The 22,081-nt window shown below is 42.7% G+C and overlaps 1 protein-coding gene across 1 annotated transcript in view; it reads left to right on the forward strand.

Moving 5' to 3' along the window:
* LOC124555618 (heat shock 70 kDa protein 14-like) overlaps nucleotides 1–22,081 on the forward strand; it is a 147,623-nt gene that overhangs the window by 104,837 nt on the left and 20,705 nt on the right. The window contains exons 6-7 of the mRNA XM_047129587.1: nucleotides 8,468–8,726; nucleotides 18,879–19,094. Coding sequence (XP_046985543.1) covers nucleotides 8,468–8,726; nucleotides 18,879–19,094 — 475 coding nt within the window. The remainder of the gene's footprint in view (nucleotides 1–8,467; nucleotides 8,727–18,878; nucleotides 19,095–22,081) is intronic.

A 22,081-nucleotide genomic window follows, 5' to 3' on the forward strand; every position in this document is an offset into this window, starting at 1 on the left:
ATCATTCACCTTGCTCGCCAGACTGCAGGATTTTACAGAAAGAGAGGAAAATTATGGAATACAAGACCCTGGACTGAACTGACCTGGACTGAGGCTAAGAGAAAATATGAGCGCCTATATCCTGTGGCTATGACCACCTCACATGCTGCCGCTATGAGAACAGTTGTAGCTCCATCAGTTCCACGAATTCCACTCGACTCTTGGAGCCAGAAGGGTACACCTGCCCCCTTGATGGTGGGGGTGGGGGTGGGGGGGGGCAATTCCCTCCTGTTGCTCCCGCATCGCCTACCTCGGGAGCACTGCCCCACCAACCATCGGGGGCACCAGCCCCACTTCTCAGCTGGAGAAGTGTAAGTCTTCTTCGGCTCCTCTCGCCAGGAAGGGATCCCTTGGGTCACTCCCTTCCCAGCTTTCTGCTAGTGGGAAAGATGATGCCGCCAGTGGCCGAAGTGCCCAAAAGTAGCTGGTTGTAGGGTTTCACAATCATCCTGAGTCCCGGAGACTGAATTAGTGAAACCCTCTCAGCCAGAGACACCCAAGGAGCAGAGAGAAAAGTCCAAAAAGAAGACCTCTATGACCAAGGAAATTGTGGTCGCACCCACACCACCGCTACCTACAAGGTCTGCATCTGAGGATGAGGTGGAGATGCTCGCATCTGCTGAGGACCTACACTACTGGCCATAAAAATTGCTACACCACGAAGATGACGTGCTACAGACCCGAAATTCAACTGACAGGAAGAAGAAGGTGCTGTGATATGCAAATGATAAGCTTTTCAGAGCATTCACACAAGGTTGGCGCCAGTGGTGACACCTACATCATGCTGACATGAGGAAAGTTTCCAGCCAATTTCTCATACACAAACAGCAGTAGACCGGCGTTGCCTGGTGAAACGTTGTTGTGATGCCTCGTGTAAGGAGGAGAAATGCGTACCATCACTTTTCCGACTTTGATAAAGGTCGGATTGTAGCCTATCGCGCTTGCAGTTTATCGTATTACTACATTGCTGCTCGCGTTGGTCGAGATCCAATGACTGTTAGCAGAATATGGAATCGGTGGGTTCAGGAGTGTAATACGGAACGCCGTTCTGGATCCCAGTGGCCTCGTATCACTAGCAATCGAGAAGACAGGCATCTTATCTGCATGGCAGTAACGGATCATGCAGCCATGTCTCGATCCCTGAGTCAACGGATGGGGACGTTTGCAAGACAACAACCATCTGCATGAACAGTTCGATGACGTTTGCAGCAGCATGGACTATCAGCTCGGAGACCATGACTGCGGTTACCCTTGACGCTGCATCACAGACTGGAGCGCCTGCGAATGTGTACTCAACGACAAACCTTGGTGCACGAATCGCAAAACATCATTTTATCCGATGAATTCAGGTTCTGTTTACAGCATCATGATGGTCGCATCCGTGTTTGGCGACATCACGCTGAAAGCACATTGGAAGCGTGTATTCGTCATCGCCATACTGGCGTATCATCCGGGGTGATGGTATGGGCTGCCATTGGTTACACGTCTCGGTCGCACCTTGTTCGCATTGACGGCACTTTGAACAGTGGACGTTACATATCAGATGTGTTACGACCCGTGGCTCTACCCTTCATTCGATCCCTGCAAAACCCCACATTTCAGCAGGATAATGCACAACCGCATGTTGCAGGTTCTGTACAGGCCTTTCTGGATACAGAAAATGTTTGACTGCTGCCCTGGCCAGCACATTCTCCAGATCTCTCATCAATTGAAAACGTCTGGTCAATGGTGGCCAAGCAACTGGCTCGTCACAATACACCAGTCACTACTCTTGATGAACTGTGGTATTGTGTTGAAGCTGCATTGGCAGCTGTACCTGTACATACCATCCAAGCTCTGTTTGACTTAATGCCCAGGCATATCAAGGCCGTTACAACGGCCAGAGGTGATTGTTCTGGGTACTGATTTCCCAGTCTCATGATGTCATCCTTCAGTGGAATCACGGTGACTTTTTCCACCACCTGGCTGAGCTACAGCAACTGTTAAGCTTGACACCTGCTATCTGCATTGCACTCCAGGAAACCTGGTTCCCGGCAGTGCGGACCCCATCCCTCCATGGCTATAAGGGATATTACAGGAACCGTAGCAACTATAATAGTGTGTCAGCTGGAGTTTGCATTTATGTCCTGAACTCAGTCTGTAGTGCAACAGTGCCCCTTCAAACCCCTCTTTAAGCAGTGGCCGTCAGCATAAGGGCGACACAGGAAATAACTGTCTGCAATGTATATCTTCCTCCAGATGGTGCAATACCCCTGAATGTATTAGCTGCACTGATTAATCAACTCCCTAAACCTTTCCTACTTTTTGGATATTTTAACACCCATAACCCCTTGTGGGGTGGCACCGTGCTTAGTGGCCAAGGCAGTGATGTCGAAGCTTTACTGTCTGAGTTCGACCTCTTCCTCGTAAATACTGGGGCCACCACACATTTTATTGTGGCTCATGGTAGATACTCAGCCATTGATTTATCCATTTGCAGCCCAGGACGTCTCCCATCTAGCCACTGGAGAGCACATGACGACCTGTGCAGTTGTGACCACTTCCCCATCTTTCTGTCACTGCCCTGGCATCAGGCCAACGGTCACTTATCCGGATGGGTTTTTAAACAAGGTGGACTGGGAAACTTTAACCTCTGTGGGCACCATTGACTCTCCCCCTCAGGGTAACATGGGTGTGATGGTTGAGCAGGTGACTACAACAGTCGTTAATGGAGAGGAAAATGCAATCCCTCGCTCTTTTAGATGCCCCCTTGGTGGTTGACAGAAGTCACTGAGGCAATTAAGGAGCATCAGCGAGCTCTACAGCAGCATAAGTGGCACCCTTCCCTGGATCACCTCATAGCCTTTAAGCGGCTCCTTGTCGGCGTTCGCCAGATTATCAAATTACGGATGGAGGAGTGTTGGGAGAGATAAGTCTCATCCATTGGATGCTGTACGTCACTTTCCCAAGTCTGGACGAAGATCAGACGTCTTTTTTGTACCAGATCCCAACAGGTGTCCCTGGCATTAACATCAATGGTGTGTTGTCAACCGGCGCTAACGCGATTGCTGAGCACTATGCTTGAGGCTCTGCTTCGGCAATCGAACCCCCCCCCCCCCCCCCCTTTTGCACCCTTAAACGGTGGATGGAAAGGAAAGCCCTCTCGTTCGCTACACCCCACAGTGAATCCTATAATGCCCCATTTACATAGTGGGAGCTCCTCAGTGCCCTTGCACATTGCCCTGACACAGCTCCTGAGCCAGATCAGATCCATGGTCAGATGATTGAACATCTCTCATCTGACTACAAGTGACATCTGCTTGTCATCTTCAATCGGATCTGGTGCGTCTCGTCTTTCCATCCCAGTGGTGGGAGAGCACCATCATTCCGATGCTTAAACTCGGTAAAAACCCGCTTGAAGTGGATAGCTATCGGACCATCAGCCTCACCAATGTTCTTTGTAAGCTCCTGGAGTGTATGGTGTGTCTGTGGCTGTGTTGGCTCCTGCAGTCACGTGGTCTACTGACTCCATGCCAGGGCGGCTTCCGCCAGGGTTGCTCTAACACTGATAATCTTGTGTCCCAAGAGTCTGCCATCCGAACAGCCTTTTCCAGATGCCAACACCTAGGTGCCGTCTTGTTTGATTTACAAAAAGCATATGACACCACCTGGCAACATCATATCCTTGCCACATTATACAAGTGTGGTCTCAGAGGCCCACTCCTGTTTTTTTTTATCCAAAATTTCCTGTCACTTCATACTTTCCGTGTCCAGGTTGATGCCTCCCATAGTTCGCCCCATTTCCAGGAGAGAGGGGTCCCGCAGGGCTCCGTATTGAGTGTATCTCTATTTTTAGTTGCCATTAATGGTGTAGCAGCAGCTGTAGGGCCATCCGTCCCACTGTCTCTGTATGCAGACGACTTCTGAATTTCACACTGTTCCACCAGTATTGGTGTTGCTGAGTGGTGCCTACAGGGCGCCATCCACAAGGTGCAGTCATGGGCTCTAGCCCATGGTTTCCAGTTTTTGGCCGCAAAGTCGTGTATAATGCACTTCTGTTGGTGTCGTATTGTTCATGTGGAACCAGAACTTTACCTTAATGTCGATCCACTCACTGTAGTGGAGACATATCGATTCTTAGAACTGTGTTTTGACACCCGATTGACTTGGCTTTCTCACCTCAGTCACCTTAAGCAGAAATGCTGGCAGCACCTCAATGCCCTTCGCTGCCTGAGCAACACCAATTGGGGTGCAGATCGCTGTACGCTGCTGCAGCTCTACAGAGCCCTTGTTCAATCCCGCCTTGAGTATGGGAGTCTGGTTTATGGTTCGGCTGCACCCTCAGCATTGCGTTTGCTCGACCCAGTGCACCACTGTGGCGTTTGCCTAGTGACAGACGCTTGTAGGACGAGTCTGGTGAATAGTGTCCTGGTGGAGGCCGGAGTCCCTCCATTGCAGGTTAGGCGTGCACAGTTGCTCTCCAGTTACATTGCATACGTTTGTAGTTCTCTTGCGCATCTGAATTTCGGTCTCCTTTTCCTGCCCGTGGCGGTTCATCTCCTGCATCGGCGGCCCAGGTCAGGGCTTACACTTGCAGTTCGTGTTCAAACCCTTCTGTCTGAACTTCAGTTGTTGCCTTCACCACCTACACTTGATGTTCATTCACGAACACCTCAGTCGTGTACATCTAGGCTGCAGCTTCGATTCTCATCACGTACCGGGGCCACGAAGTGGTTTACACCGATGGCTCGATGGCTAATGGTCATGTTGGCTTTGCCTATGGTCACGGAGGACATATAGAGCAGCATTCCTTGCGTGATGGCTGCAGTGTTTTCACTGCAGAGCTGGCAGCCATATCTCGTGCTCTTGAGCACATCCACTCGTGCCCAAGTGAGTCATTTATCCTGTGTACTGATTCCTTGAGCAGCCTACAAGCTACTGACCAGTGCTATCCTCATCATCCTTTGGTAGCGACCATCCAGGAGTCCGTCTATGCCCTGGAATGGTCCAGTCATTCAGTGGTGTTTGTCTGGACCCCAGGTAAAGTAGGAATCCCAGGCAATGAATTTGCCAACAGGTTGGCTAAACGGGCTATGCAGAAACCGCTTATGGAGATCGGCTTCTCTGAAACTGACCTGAGCTCAGTATTACGCCGCAAGGTTTTGTGGCTTTGGGAGACAGAATGGCATAACCTCAGTACGCACAGCAAGCTGCGTGCCCTTGAGGAAACTACGAATGTGTGGAAGACTTCTGTGCGTGCCCTTAAGGAAACTACGAATTTGTGGAAGACCTCTGTGCGTGCCTCTCACAGGGACTCTGTGTTTCTCCGTCGGCTCCGCATTGGCCATACGTGGCTGTCTCATGGTTACCTCCTCCTTCGTGATGACCCACCTCAGTGTCACTGTGGCTCACGAATGACAGTCGTCCATCTCTTGCCGGACTGCTCACTTTCCGCCGCTCTGCAGCGGACTTTTAACCTTCCCAGCACCCTACCTTCAGTGTTGGGCAATAATGCCTCAACAGCAGCTTTAGTTTTACATTTTATTCTTGAGGGTGTGTTTTATCATTTTCTCCAAGTTTTAGCACATGTCCTTCATCCCTGTGTGTCCTCCACCCTCGTGCTTTCAGGGTGGGGGTTTTAATGTGTTGCAGAGTGGCTGGCTTTTCCTTTTTATCCTCATTGTCAGCCAGCCATGGTAACGTGCTTTTTTGATTTAAGATCTTCTACCTGTTTTTTGCGTCTTTGTGGTTTTCTTGTCCCCTTTTGTCCACTTAAGTGTGTTGACCTTCAGTCGTTGTCATTTTTCCTTTCATTCTGTTTGGTCTTGTCTCATTGTCTTACTCTCAGCATTGTGGCATTGTTTCCTTTGGAACAGTGGACCGATGACCTCATAGTTTGGTCCCTTCCTCACTCTTTTAAACCAACCAACTAGGCCACTCTTTGTGGCTTGCCCAGCATTATTTGTGCCAGGTTTACTTAATTGGTACACTACATGGCTATGACAATTGAAACATGATGTCCTCCCTCTCTCTTAAAAAAAAAAAAGAAGAAGAAGAAGAAGAAAAGACCTCATAGATGTGTGCTGATGGGATGGATGACCATTGAGGCGAAATGGTCGTTAGTGGTAACCTTAGGTGAACCTGCCACACCATAGTTTTATAACACCTACATAGGCAGTCAGTGCTCTCTATCTCGGTGGACTGTACAGAACCCAAGCTGTTTGTGGGAATGCATGTGGATCCCAACTAAGACGAAAGAAATATCTCCACGTTATGGGTGGGTCATTAGCAGTCACCAAAACCCTCTGGAACTGCACCAGGAAATTGAACTTTGATCATTGTTGAAAGGCACAATCTTGTCAGAATGTCTTTGTTGTGGAGTAGAAAAACACGATACCCTCAGCTACCATAAGGCCTTGTAAGTTGTAGGGACGTCATGGACATTGACACTGCTGAACTGAAAAAGTAGTGGGGAATCGGAAGCATAACAGAAGAGAGGAATTTGATGATGTAAGTGAATGGTGAACTGTAGAGAACTGTTGCCTTCACCGTAACATTCAGTTGGCTATCCTAGAACTCATCAAGGTTTTATTTATTATACTAAAAGTAAAACTTTAGGTACCCAATCTAATGTGGTGCTACAAATGCCAATGGTGTGGTAGCACCACAGGAAAGACACCTTCAAAGCCAGGACATTATGTTCAGTGCCAGACTTCTGTCTAAATTGCTCAGATAGTCAGCTGCTAGGAGCAGGCATTGCGTGGTATTTTTAGAAGAAACGAAAATTAAAAAAATTATGTTGGTCATTAAAATTTCCTGTACTGAGAAAGAAATAACATAATACCTTGCAACCTCCTCTGTTCTGCATCTACATACATACTCTGCAGGCCACCTAATGGTGCCTGACAGAGGGTAACTTGTACGAATGTTAGTCATTTTCTTTCCTGTTCCACTTGCGAACAGAGTGAGGGGAAAATGACTGTTCATATGCTACCATACGAGTCCTAATTTCTTTTACATTGTCTGTGCAGTCCATATGTGATGCTATGTTGGTGGCAGTAGAATTGTTCTGCAGTTGGCTGCAGATGCTGATTCTCTAAGTTCTCTCAGTAGTGTTTCGGGAAAAGAATGCCAGCTTTCCTCCGGGGATTACCATGTGGGTTCACGAAGTATCTCTGCAATACTTTCTTGTTGATTGAACCTACTAGTAACAAATCTACTGACACGCTTTTGAATTGCTTTGATGTCTTCCTTTAATCCATCCTGATGTGGATCCCAAACACTCTAGCAGTACTCAATAATGGGTCTCACAAGTGTTCTATACACTATCGCCTGCCCCCCTCCCCCCCCCACCTCCCTTTTCCAGGGAAGAGAATGTTTTTATCACTTATATGAATGATATTCCATAACAGAATATTTGTTTGTAACCTATATAAAATCAGGTCACAGATATCAGGATATTTAGACTCAAAACTAAAGAAAATCCACTTCCGAACAACACTGTCTTCCATGCTCATGTGCAGTCAGGTGTCTGCTTATATGAACATGGTTTCCTATATAACGGACTTGTAAGAACTTTATAGTCAGTTGGCTAGTTTTTGAAGCGATCGTCTCTGAAGCTGGGTGTTTTGCATTGAAATGCAATTTTGGCGTTATTTTTGAATAGACTCGTCATTGATTTTGAAGGATATTATTGCGTTTTACTTAACGTGTACACATTTTATGGAAGCTTTAATGCTGCTTGGAAGTCCATGTTCAAAAGAAATGGACTTGGCTGTCTTTTAATCTAGGTACCTTAAATATCCTGTTAAATCATTGGGTCTTATCAATTGGTATGAGCCTCTTATGGTGGCTGTGAATCAGCACACAATTAAGTTTTTCCATTTCATTTTTTTTTTTTTTTTTTCCCCCTTTTTGTCATCTCTGCCTTTTGTGGTGCTACAATAAATGCAAAACACCATGTATTAAGAGATACAGTCTAAATGTGTGTATTTTTAAACAGTGGAGACATTGGGCCATAGTGTGTAGATGGAGGGGGGGCGGGGAGGAGAGAGAGAGAGAGAGAGAGAGAGAGAGAGAGAGAGAGAGAGAGAGAGAGAGAGAGAGAGAGAGAGAGAGAGACAGATTGTCTACATCTGACAAAGGACTTAGTATTTTAGCTTACAATGTCAAACAGTCTTCTTTCAGTGTGCCTGTTTGCCACCAAGCACCTCCCATAAGTGGTGAGTAGTAATCTATCTTTTTGATATGTAATTATCAGTTCCTTTAATTCTACTATAGAGTTTCTTATTGGAACACATCAAAAACTGAGCAGTTGTGGTGAAAAACTACTATAACAACCTTAACTGTTCGCTTTCCAATTTTTTAATAAAAGAAGGAAGACTGACTAGTGATACCATTATTCAATATGTGTGGGCCATTTAAACATAATACTTTCTTCTTATTGCAGAAAATGGAAGCTGGATCCAAATGATAGTCGATGTGCTATGGCTAAATTGTACAACGCTGCAGAGCAGAGCAAACACATTTTGTCCACAATGAGTACAGCTGATTGTTTTATTGAGTCTTTGTGTGAAGGAACAGACTTTAGCTACAATGTTACAAGAGCACGATTTGAAGAGTTAATTAGTGCAGCTGTGAAAATGTGCACTGCCCCCATAGATGCAGCACTGAGCCAAGCAGGTATCGATTGCAGAGACATAAACAAGGTGAGTCATCTGGTAGAGTTACTACCATTTTACAACATTACCCTTTCTCCATCCCTTCCCCAATCCCTCATACCCTTCCATGCCCTCAACCCTCCCTTTTACCATTCCCTTTTGCACTGTGTAACAATTCTGAGTCAGGTGTTTCTTCTTGTGATAATGCTCATGTTCTATTTCTTATTTTTTTTTTTAATTTTATTATACTGTATTGCTCTTCTGTGTCAGTGATTCAAGGCTATGACCATAGCATCATACTTTCAGGTGAATTTTCAAGCTCTATGTCTACATACGTACTCGGCAAGCCATCTTACGGTGCATGACAGAAGGTACCTTGTACCAACACTAATCATTTCCTTTCCTGTCCACTTGCAAATAGAGCAAGGGAAAAAGCAACTGTCTACGTGCCTCCATATGAACTGTAATATCTCTTATCTTATTGTCATGGTCCTTAAGCAAAATGCACTACATTGATGGCAGTAGAATCATTCTTCAGTCAGCAGCAAATGCTGATTCATTGACTTTTCTCAATAGTATTTCACAAAAAGAATATGGTCTTCCCTCCAAGGATTTCCATTTCAGTTCACGAAGCACCTCAGTAATAATCATTTGTTGATCGAACCTACTGGTAACAAACCAAGCAGCCTGCCTGTGAATTGCTTCAATGCTTCCTTTTATGCGACCTGGTGGGGATCCCAAACACTCGAGCAGTACTCAAGAATGGGTTGTACTAGTATTCTATACTTGGTCTCCTTTATGGATGAACCACACATTCCACACGATATTAGGCAAGTGTACTAGTTTCTTTGGCTCTTCATTGTATGTCACAGATGCAAGGTGGTGGTGGTGATGATGATGATTTTACATTATTCTCCAGTTCTTTTCACTTACCTATGTTTCCTGTTAGGAAACACTGTGTGTGTGTGTGTGTGTGTGTGTGTGTGTGTGTGTGTGTGTAAATTCTCAAAATATGTGAATGCATAATGTTTGCCTAAAAGAACAGACACCACGGTGCAGAATCTGCAGCTATGAAAAATTATATATAAATTGAAGGGGGATAACTGCTGTCAGCTGCTGCAGGACGTTAAGTGGAATCAGTGGCGATGAGCGAAAATGTGTACTGGACCGAGACTCAAATCTGGGCTCTCCTGCATACTAGACAGGTGCAGTAACCACTGAACCATCCGGGACACAGTGTGAAATTTAAACTTATGTGATTTCTCCAAATAAATGTAGGCAAATGCCAGAACGGTTCCCTTGAAAAGAATGTGGGCAATTTTGTTCCCGATACCTGCATACACTGAGCTCGTACTCTCACTTCCTTGTCATTGGTGGGCTATAAGACCCTAATCTTCACTTATTCTTTTATTTACCATGAGTATTGCTGTCTAGTGTATACCAGCAGCAAGTGCAAGGCAAATAAATGAGAATATTAGTTCATATGTCTTAGCTGCTTCAGTTCAATTGTCAAGATTTTCAGCTCCGATTAGTCTGTCGCAAGCTGTGCTGCTGTATGTAAGAAAGCAAAATGAGTGAACTCTGGAAGCACTCAGTATTTTTAGATATGTTGGTCACAGAATATGGGAAGTAGGCAGAACTTAAGAGCTCTTTTTTTTTTTTTATAGTGCGTTTTGCCTGGTCTCAAGTTGATTATGGTTGTGTGATGTGTCAGTATGCTCAGTCATTCTAGATGAAAACCTGTGAAGCAGTCAATCATGCGGAAATAGTGTTAGCCACCAAACCTTTTATGATCAGCTCCACTGTATGCTCTGAGACTAGCAAACCACCTCTTGTAATTGCATAGCAGCTCATCATGGTGTGAGAAGATTATAAAGTTTCCTCAGTGCGGAAGACACAGGCACACCATATCGTCGGTCACCCATTGACAGAAAAACACACTGAATAACAATTTGTGAGCACGTATCGAGCCTTTGGAATACATAGAAGTCAGGGGAAGCTCATGGAGGCCAGATGGATTGAACTTTAAAAAGGTAAGTAGGTTATTAGTAGATGTTACTACATGCGACATAAGAGGGTGAACCTTCCATCTACTAGCCACAATTACAAGAATTGTGCAATTGAACATCTCACGGACAAAGTTGTAACTGCCGCATGTGCCTTTAGAGTTGTTACCAATGCAGAATGTAAAATTTGTTAATCAAACTCTAGAACCTGACCTAATCCATTCCCTGGAATGATTTATTGCTGTGCAGGAAGGGGTCATTTCAGCCAAGCACTTAATGCAACACGTAGAGCATTTCAGAGAAGGATGACGACATATGACAATGATTGTGAGTGCTGCAGTACCAAGTGCCACAGTGGCTCTGACTCTGGTGCGTGTAGCTTTTATTCTTTTGAGGTGGAGAGCCAGTCATGAGCATAAACCACCAATACTCCAGGTTTTAGTAGACTAGATCCATAGAGCATAAGAGAGAGTGAGAGTATAACTTTGTAGTGTGAATGCAGAGTAGGTGTAAATTTAGGATTAAGAGAAAAGGAAGCATTGGGACAAGCCATGAAGGTTTTAATTGCCAGAAGTGAAAACAAGTGCAAAAAGAAGACTTCTAAGCAAATAGCAACAAGCAGCTTAGTAAGAAAGATTTGATGCAGTATCTAACACGTCAGCAACTTGCTAGTTGTTTTGGGTATAAAATTTATTTGTAATTTGTACAAACAAGTAGTGTGATATGAAAATGGTGTGTCTTGTTCGTGTGTGTGTGTGTGTGTGTGTGTGTGTGTGTGTGTGTGTGTGAGGGGGGGCGGGCGCTTGTAAAGTACTAGAACACAATATAGTTAGCCTTACTCAAATTCAAAAAAGCCTTCGTATGTAGTAAAGGCAACTATTTAATATCGGAAGAATTTTTTAATTAATATTGTATTTAACTTTTCTTGCAATATAAGACACACAGATAAATAACATTTACACTACCAGAAAAAACTTTAATAATGAATGTAAAGTACATTCTTTTTGAAGCATGCAGAAATTTTTTAGATCTTCACTAATTTGTCAGGTCCTTTCTCTCCTAAATTGTTTCTTAATTTTGACCAAACAAGCCAGTAGGTGGAGAAGATCCTCTCAATGGATGCAGTGCTAGCAGGGCAAGAAAAGGGGCCTAATAAAGTAATTGTAAGAATGGGTTACATTTTGAATAAGTTAATAATAGGAATTTTAATTGAACTATCGTCAATGTGAAAAATAGACAAAACAATAAAACCCACAAAAACTAAATTTGACCCACTGGGTTGGATTTTTTTTTTTTTTTAAATACCCATGTTTATCTCAACTCTCATGTATGGCCATATTAGAGTAAATCTGAGCAGTGCATTGCCACAGCTATGAAAGCAGGCGAGCACGGGATTTTGTCACTGTAATAATTCAACAAGGCCAGTGCAGTGTTTTGATGTAGGTCAGCTTGTTGAAACAGTGAACTCAGCAGGACTGCATATACTAATGCAGCAAAGGGCAAGGCAGTTGTCCAAACTGACAGTGGCAGTGGATTTTTTGGATACGTGACTGATAGTGCTGCATATGCATGAATGAATGGTGCACTGCTATTGACAATAAGTACAAGTAATTTTTGTAATGGATTTATTCTTAGTCTTGCAGCCGAATTGGGGCGACAGGGTTTTGCCAAATGAGGATACCACGTGGACCTGCCAATAAAAAGTCACTGGTTTGAGGCCACAGATGAACAACAGCTCTATACACTAAGTCCCTCCCCACAATTAGTCCCAATTTGCAGTGGACTACACCAGGTCATCTCCAGTAGCATGGCTGACCACTGCTCAGAGTGCAGCAGGTATCCACACTAGGCATCTTCACATGGTAGGCATCCCCTACTGTGACTCAGCTGGGTGTCAGCCGGGGCCACACAGCATCGTCAAGAACATGCTGCAAACGCTCGGGGCAAAAGCCGCATCAGTATTGTGTGGAATGTGAGCAGCCAGCACAGTGGAATTCAGTGGCCAGCTGGCCACTGATAGTCTATCGAGCAGCTGAGATGCCTCAATGTAAGAACTTGTTAGATTTGCAGCTGCCTTTCCGTGGAACCTCTCGGGCTCCCACCTCGCCTCCGTCGCCTGTTTGCACCGTGCTGGCTCGTAGCCACTCCACCCTGCACCAGGGAACACTGTAGTTAGCACACTGGATTCATATTCAGAAGGACCAGAATTCAAATCGACATCGAGCCATCCACATTTAGGGTTGTCATAGTCCCTCCCTCTCCCCCTCTGAAATAGATATAGCATTTGCTGGGATTGTTCGTTACAGAAAAGCTTGTCCTATTTCCTTCCTCATTTTGATCATATCTGTGCTTGTGTTCTGTCTCTCTAATTACAATGAACGGTACATTGCAATCTATTATCTTCCTTTTCCTTTCTTTGTGGTTTTTGAGGAGGACATTGAGTGCTATTGCATCAGTTGTCACTTCGATTCCATACTAAACTGCAAGCACAAGGTTTCATTTCGTATCAGTTTGATTCAAAGGAAGAATTACACAGTAATTAAATTTCCAGAGATTTCCATGAATTTTGCCTTTAAGCAGGCAAAATATCTGCTTGCCATCTTCTTCCAGGGCAATGATGTGGAGCACATTTGGTAATGCACAATTCATCGGTTGTCATTTATAGAGTCTACTTTTCACAAATTTTTAATCCTGAAAGTGGTTCTTCATGTCAGAAGGTGACACTGGCATTGACAGACAGTCTGTCACTCCCTTGCCATTCCAAAAGCAGTTGACCTGATCTTAAACATATTTTATGTTGGCATCTTCTATACTGTTGCTGTTTTCCACAATCTGTAAGACATGGTGTATACGACCCGGGAGATCCGGGAAAAACCCGGGAATTTGTTCATCCGGGAGAAAACCAGGAAAAACCAGGGAATTTTTTAGAATTCTGGAAATTTTTCGTTGTTTTAGTTTCCAGTTAAATTTGTGTAACTTTGACTGGTAAGAACCGATACTCTAACAAAGGATATTACTGTATCCCGCTACTCCAGAATAATACTGCAGCATTAAAACATGAACGAGAGGAAAAAATGAAAATAAAACTTAAATTGCAAAGGAAATGTGCCATATAAAATAACACAGTGTATGTACAAGCGTCTGTCAACAGCAAAATGGGTTACAGGCTGTAGGAAGACTATGCAATGCTTCATAACAACGAATTGCCTCCGATGAGTGTGACGTCACAACTGTTTAAATTAGATTCATTTAAGCAGTTACGAGCGGGCTCATGCACACGCGTATGAGTAATACCTTCTCCTGCATCTGGCTACAGAAATGTGGCTGTTGGCTGTGCAAGCAGCAGTAGCAGCAACCAGCCACATGGGGTACCTGGAAAAATTTTACTGGCGCGCCCAAGCTGCCACATTCACGCGTGCGCAGCAGTCCTGGATCTAGTGGAGGGGGGGGGGGGGGGGGGCGGCAAACAGTAGTATCTGAACCGGGCAACAATTGCGGGGGGAGAGGGCAGATTCATATTCTTGAGGGGAAAAAACCTTCTTTTACAAAGCACCTAGCATCCAGCGCACGTCGGTCTGTCGATTGTTCATATGATTTTGAAATGCACCTCTGCTGGTTTTTGGACATTTTTGAACACATTCTAAGTTGATTTTTGAATGCGTGCATAGTGTACGTGATATCTCTGCCAGGGGAATCCTCATCACATCTAGACATGAACTTTCCTCCAGACAAAACGGGACGGGGCTATACGAGCTGAGCGGAATAAAGCCGAACCGGTGAATGCCAACTGCTGCTTGTTTATGTGGTTGATTTGGTTTGCAAATGTTCAGCGTTGTTATAATTACTAGCGAAATCCATAGATTCAGATTACCAGAGTTGAAATAAATGACTAACAGGAATAACAGGTAAGAAAGATTATGTATTATCTTCTCGGTGTATCCAAGAAAGTGAATTTTGACGGAAAATTTTTGGCCACATCGCTACATTAGACAGGGCCAGTTGTAGTCACGAGCTAGCAGCTGCTTAAGTTCCATTCTGGGAGTAGTGCGGAAAATGCATTGTACGAACAAATACTAACACCTAACCGGAGAATAATCGCTGGATAACTAAACCAGTGATTGTGGCAGGGTTAGTAAAGTTAAACGGAGAATGAGTTTTGACAGTAGTAGGAATAGTTAGAGTTAGTGATGACAAGATTGTTTGTTAGTACGAGGAAGGAGAAGAAATGGGGACATCACACAAATTATGGAAGAATATGACGATTCCAAATTCATACAAAAATTTTATTCTCGTGCATGAAACTGGAGCATATGAATGAAATTTGAAACTAGTTCCTAACATAAAGCTTTTTGATTGTAGTAGGAAAATAGATATTTTGTGTTGCTACTTCGTGAATTATATTGCTGTAATATAAAAATGATCGTTATTGCCAAAACAGTCTTACTTATTTGGTGTGTGTTAAAATTGCTGCAGTATTGGAATGGCCTATTTCGTTTTATCCAGGAAACAGTGACAAAATAGATGTAGTTAGATTGAGAAACCACACCATTCTTGGGTACTATTTGTATTAACAGCTTTTTCAGTATTAGACGACATTTCGATTTATCATGTAGCAAAATGTTTGACAAACTTTGATGAGGTAATAGCTCTTTTGCAGAAAGGAAAGCACACCATGTAAAGCTGTAGCAAGATCAGAGAGGAAAACCACTAGGACCTAAGGATTGAAGAAATGTGTACTGTCTTGCATGTCTCTTGTCTTTACTGGTTTTAGGTATCCTATATTTAATTTTATGTCACACAGAAGAGCAAGTTATTAGCTAATAGATAATAAAGAGTCCTGATTTTGTGAAGAGTTCTTGTTCTCCTGGTTACAAATAATCCCATCCAGTATTAATTGCGTGTTTTTTAAAAATAAGAGGGGCAGAATGTCAAACCGGCTGACTGGGAGAAGGAGAGACACTACAGGAATTTTAATTTCCACAGTCCTGAAATAGTTCGATGGGATCCGTTACAAAATATACACCTTTGAATTACACAGAGCGAAATACAGTGATGTGTGGTATAAGAATGTTGTTTGAAGAGGCGTGGCACTGCACTTCGCCACACTTAAGACCAAATAACATCTCTTACATTTCCTCTCAGATATATGTTTTAGGTATCAGACTCTTCAGAAATATGTGCGCTACAAAATGAACTTTCTGGAAATTTTTTTTTTATTTTTATTTTTATTTTTTTTTTATATATGTGTGCAGAGCAGTCTGAGCTATAGTGGAGGGTCTCCACGTGACACGTGTTTACGTTTAGTGATTTTTGTGTTTCGTCTTCGTTTACTGCTCTCACGTCAAATGAAAACAAGACGGATTTCTGTGGTTGGGAGCTATCAAGTGAATTAAAATACATTCACATAATTATGGTAGGCTAAAATGTGTTACTAGTTTCAGAATTTATTTTATTTCCACCTTTCTGACAGTCAAGCATTAATCACCTTGCAGAACAGTGTAGTTATTTTTGTCGGTTTTCTAAAGAAATTTGGCTTTTATTAAGCTTTCCTGCTGAGGCAGTAAATTTATTTGACACACAGTGTTTAATTCCACTCCATTGGCTAGTTTCAACTGTTCACTGCATTTCAAGTGCGCGATTCCATCTTCTAGCACGTACGGAATTATGCCATAATAAAGATCCAAACATGAGATAATACAGTACTGGTGCTCCAAGAAAATTTACATCCTGAAAACCACACTGAAAAGCTTAATATGAGGTTGAGGCCCACATCATTGGGAATCTGGACATGCGAATGTGCGCTTTAAGTCAAACTATGCTTTTTAGTATGGTTCACGAACTTCCGATGCTCTTGGTGTGTCCTCTGATGTCTTGTTTCTCTTATGACATAATGTAAGAAAGATCTTTTAATGTTTTACATGTACGAACATACGGGCTTCCTACGTCACCGTAGCTGTGCAAGCGTGGTGATGCCTCTTATCTGGTGCTCTCTGGCAACTGCTGAAATGAATCTATTTCTAACAGGTCGCAGGAAAATATTGAGAATTGCGGTTCGAAAAGCGATATTTTCAAAGTAAATTTCCTTTTACACAAAAGGAACTATGTGCAAGAATGTACAATGAATTTCTTAAATCGCGGAGTGTTTGCTCTAATTTAAAAATCAACTCTTTGATGACGAGCCATTTAGAAGAATTTTGAGCCCAGAAGATCAGAGATTTATGTCGGTATTAAAAATTTTACTGGCGTATTTGTGTGATGTATCTTAAAGTGGAACATGCACTAAACAGATCAACATTATATGTGAAAGCTTAGCTTCTCCTGTAGCTTATTAATATTAGAGACAAATATTCTATGTGAAAGCTTTGCTTTTCGTGTAGCAACACTATGGATATTAACTTAAGCCATCAACTTTTCCTTTGGTGGAATTCGAATTTATACTTTCTTAATACAAAAATATGCAGCATACATGTTGCTGCCCATCAAAGATCTTCCCAGAACGTGTTTTTTCCCCCTGAGTTTCATTTTCTAAAGTACTGAGAAATTCTATGCTGCTGTATAAAACCATATCCGTTCAAAGTATTGATAAGTTTTACAGTTCTGACGGAAAGTATAATGTCACTTAACAGGGAAAAAGTGTATTTTCACAGGGGAGAAAATGTATTTTTCACCGGGAGATCCAGGAATTTTTTCTCCTTGTCCCCATATACACCCTGTAAGAGATCTGTGTGTTCCATAATTGTTCTATTCCAATGTTATAAGACTTATTCCACTGTCTACAGTAGATACCCTGTGGAGAGTTTGCTGTGTGAATGCCATGACATATATCAAAATGGTCATGTGCACTGATGTACATCCAGCACACATTGACACTGATATAAAGGAAAATTGGCTGCTCTTTTGGCTAGGCCATGTACCTTTTGTAGCTCATACAGTATATTCTGTATATTGTGTCTTTTGTGATGTACGTAGATTGCTGGGCTTCGTTTAGAAGGAAGATATCAACTCAAACTAACATTTATTTGTCTTGTAAAGTAGTTTTTTCTGTCAGATCTATACTTTTTGTGTTTATATTTTGAGATGTCTTAAACATGAAGCTGTTCTCATCCTTATTGGTAACAGGTATAGTTAATTTGAAATAAATTTGTGATTGACTGTTCAGTGAGTCAAAATATGGGGAAGAGGCATCATACAATTGTTGGTCTTTGTTGCACTGCACATGCTTATTGTGATGCTGTCTCTAGAGAGCATGAGGATTTATGAGTGATACCATACTGCAAATTGTCTAGCATTGCTGCTGCTCCTCCATTGACTTACTTGTGAAACACAAAGCTGTTTCTGTCAAACAAAGTGTGCTACTTACATATCATTTCACCTCTGTTATGATCTCTTCAGATACTAGTGTCTCCGTTTTCTTGTAATGAAGACGAAATACAAATTGAAGCAAACCGTTCTCTTATTTTTGTACAGCAAGTAAATGAACGATCTCTCATCATCCATTTGCACTTTTTGTACATCATCCACCTTTAATATACGTCCATGATTCTGCCTGATATTTTGTATAATGTTTGTATGAGATTTGTCTTAGTGGACGGCACGCTATTGTTTTCCAGCATTTGTATACAAGAATTCGTTTCCTGATGGATGCATCATTGTAGCACCTGGTTATTGAAATATATTGTTCTGCGTCAGTTTTGGGACAGAATGATCCATAAAGTGAAACAACATGACTCTGTTATAGTTAAGCTAAATAGCTTACAAATTACTGACAGATTGCTACTTACCATAAGCATTGTGGCCCGAGATGCTGGAAATGGTGGCTGTGTGTGTGTGTGTGTGTGTGTGTGTGTGTGTGTGTGTGTGTGTGTGTGTGTTTGCGTGTTTGCCTTTTACTTATGAAGCTGTGGCCAAAAGCTATAAGTGAGTGTCTTTTAATTGTGTTGTCTGCAACTTGTTGTTTCGTCTTCACAGTAAGTAGCAATCTGTCTTTTCCTACATTGCTGATATTCTTTTCTGGAGTTTCCATTGTTTGATTACAAATTACTGAATTGTTTAAGAATTACTATATTGACCAGAGTAAGATTTATATTACTAGTTACATAAGCTCCCTCTTGTATGTCTATTTAACTTTTCAGACCTTTTCTTATTTCTACTAATGTTATGAGTGTACTACAGAATTCTGAAATATTTCTTTTAGGTGCTCCTGTGCGGTGGATCTGCGAAAATCCCAGTAATTCAGCAATCTGTGTCAGAAATGTTTCCCAATTCAGAGTTATTATGTAGTGTAAATCCCGATGAACTGATTGCCCTGGGTGCTGCGAAGCATGGTAGTTATCTGAAAGAACCATTTGACCCAGGTTGTGATCATCTATCATATGATATCCCAGTTGTAACAAAATCAATTTTTATGAAGGTAAGGAACTCAGTTAGTGTAGTTCTGATTTAGTCCTATATCATCACATGATCTCCTTGAGAAGATCAGCAGTTAGGAACTTCTTGAGTGGTTTTGAATGGTTGGTGTGCGTAAATACTTTTATTATTATTATTATTATTATTATTATTATTATTATTATTATTTGTAAATTATAGATTGCAGCAATCAGTCATCCTTTTTAAATTTTATTATACAGATCTAGATTTCGTGGGTGAAGCCCGATCAACAGGGACTTACATCCTTTGAGTGAAAATAACAGTGCATTGAGAATGGCTAGCTTCTAGCCGAAATGTAGATCTGCATAATAAAATTTAAAAAGGATGACCAATTGGTGCAGTCTATAATTTACAAGTTAATATAACAGTCCCTGAGTGCAACCGCTTTCCGAATGTAAGGTAACCTGATTATTATTATTATTATTATTATTATTATTATTATTATTATTTCCTGTGTTGGTGTCAGTTCAGATCATGTTAAGCTTTGTTGGCAGTGAGCTTCATTTTCTTCTTTTCTCAAAATTTCTTCATTCAGTTTCTTCCAATTTTGTTGTGGAAATTAAAATTAAACTCCAGTTAGCAGCAACATAGAGTGGTTGATATAATGTTTGCAGGCTTCTTCCTTGTTATACTTTCTGTTTCCTGATAACAGCTGTTTTTCAGATATTAGCATGCTTCACCAAAACCAGTTTCAGATTCAGGATAAGTTGTATAATTTAAATGAAAACTGTGATCCATTTAACATAAACTGAATTTTAAAACTATTGCTCTGGTTCATCATGTAAAGAACATACTGAATTTTTTTCTTTAAGTCAAATAATTTTGAAAGCGTTACGGAGATGATAGATAAACTCCAGTGGAAGACTCTGCGAGAGAGATGCTCAGTAGCTCAGTACAGGCTTTTGTTGAAGTTTCGAGAACAAACCTTCACCAAGGAGTCAAAAAGTATATTGCTCCCTCCTACGTATATCTCGCGAAGAGACCATGAGGATAAAATCAGAGAGATTAGAGCCCACGCAGAGGCATACTGACAATCTTTCTTTCCACGAACAAGAAGAGACTGGAATGGAAGGGAGAACCCAATAGAGGTACTCAAGGTACCCCCCCGCCACACACAATCAGGTGTCTTGCAGAGTATGGATGTAGATGTAGATATTACTATATAACTAATTCCTTGAATATAATAGAGGGAAACATTCCACGTGGGGAAAAATATATTTAAAAACAAAGATGATGTGACTTACCAAACGAAAGCGCTGGCACGTCGATAGACACACAAACAAACACAAACATGCACACAAAATTCTAGCTTTCGCAACCAGCGGTTGCTTCGTCAGGAAAGAGGGAAGGAGAGGGAAAGGCGAAAGGATGTGAGTTTTAAGGGAGAGGGTAAGGAGTCATTCCAATCCCAATCCCAGGAGCGGAAAGACTTACCTTAGGGGGGAAAAAAGGACAGGCACACACCGCACGTACGTACACACACACACACACACACACACACACACACACACACACACACACACACACACACACACACACACACAAAATAGACTAATGGTGCCAATGCTGTTTTGCGGCAGGTGCAGTGGTTGTGATGGGGGTAGAACGTGCTGGGTGCTTGGATTGGGCCTTGGTCTGCCACAGGGATATAATCCCTGTATCATGAGGTTGGGAGTTAGGGTTGGCATAGGGATGGGCTAGGCTGTTCTGTAGTTTGGGTGAGCGACAGAACACCACTTTAGGAGGGATGGGAAGGATCTCTGGTAGGATGTCCCTCATTTCAGAGCAGGATGAGATATAATCATAGCCCTGGCGATGGATATGGTTCCATTGTTCCAGCCAGGGTGATGCAGGTTCACAAGGGAAGTGCTGCTTTGTAACTGACTTGTAGGGATTGTGGTAGGATTGGGGATGTGTGAGGCAATGGCACAGTAAATATGTTTGTGGACTAGGTTTGGGGATGGGGGTTGTATCATGTGTCTGTGAAAACCTTTGTGAAGGCTTCAGCATGTTGAGCAAGGGGGTTCTCACCACTGCAGATATGTCATACTTGGGTGGCTACGCAGCATGCGAGGGATTTTTTCTTGTGGAAGGGATAACAGCTGTTGAAATACAAGTATCGTTGGTGGTTAGTCAGTTTAATGTGGACAGAAGTGTGGATGGAGCCATCAGAGAGGTGGATGTCAGCATGCAGGAAGGGTACACATTTGGTAGAGAAGGACCAGGTGAAACGTAGGGGAGGAAAAGGCGTTAAGGTTGTGAAGGAATGTAGATAAGTTTCAACCCCACCCCCACCCCTCTGAACCTAGTCAATGAACAGATTTCCTGTGCCATATCCTCACACACCCTCAATCCTTCCACCACCCCAAAAATCAGTTACAAAGAACCGCCCCCTGTGTCACCCAGTATCACCTTGGACTGGAACAACTGAAATATACCTTTCCCCGAAGCTTTGATTATCTCTCATCCTACGCTGAAATGAGGGACATTCTATCCAAGATCTTTCCTACCCCTCCTAAAGTAGTGTTCTGTCACCTATCCACCCTACACAACATGCTAGTCCATCCCTATGCCACTCCCAACCACTTGACACAGGGATTATATCCGTGTAGCAGACAAAGCTGCAAAACCTGCCCAATCCATCCACCCTGCACCACCACCTCCTCCAGTCCTGTCACAGGCATTTCCTACCCCATCAGAAGCCAGGCAACCTGTGAAAGCAGCCATTACTCTGCTGCAAACGCAGGACAATCCTTTATGTCAGTATGACTACCAAGCAATAGTTGCAGATGAGTCATCTTGAAAACACATCATCCAGTCCCATAATCATCCTGGCCTCATTATTTGGTAACCCACTGCCCCTGCACATTTCAACTAACATGCCCCAGGGGGCTCAGAATTCTTCCATGAGTTCGTGCATGGTGCTCACAGGGCCCAAAGTTATTGCAGACCATTCTTCCTTCCTGGGCT

This window comes from Schistocerca americana, chromosome X (assembly GCF_021461395.2).
Source record: "Schistocerca americana isolate TAMUIC-IGC-003095 chromosome X, iqSchAmer2.1, whole genome shotgun sequence".
Lineage (NCBI taxonomy): Eukaryota > Metazoa > Arthropoda > Insecta > Orthoptera > Acrididae > Schistocerca > Schistocerca americana.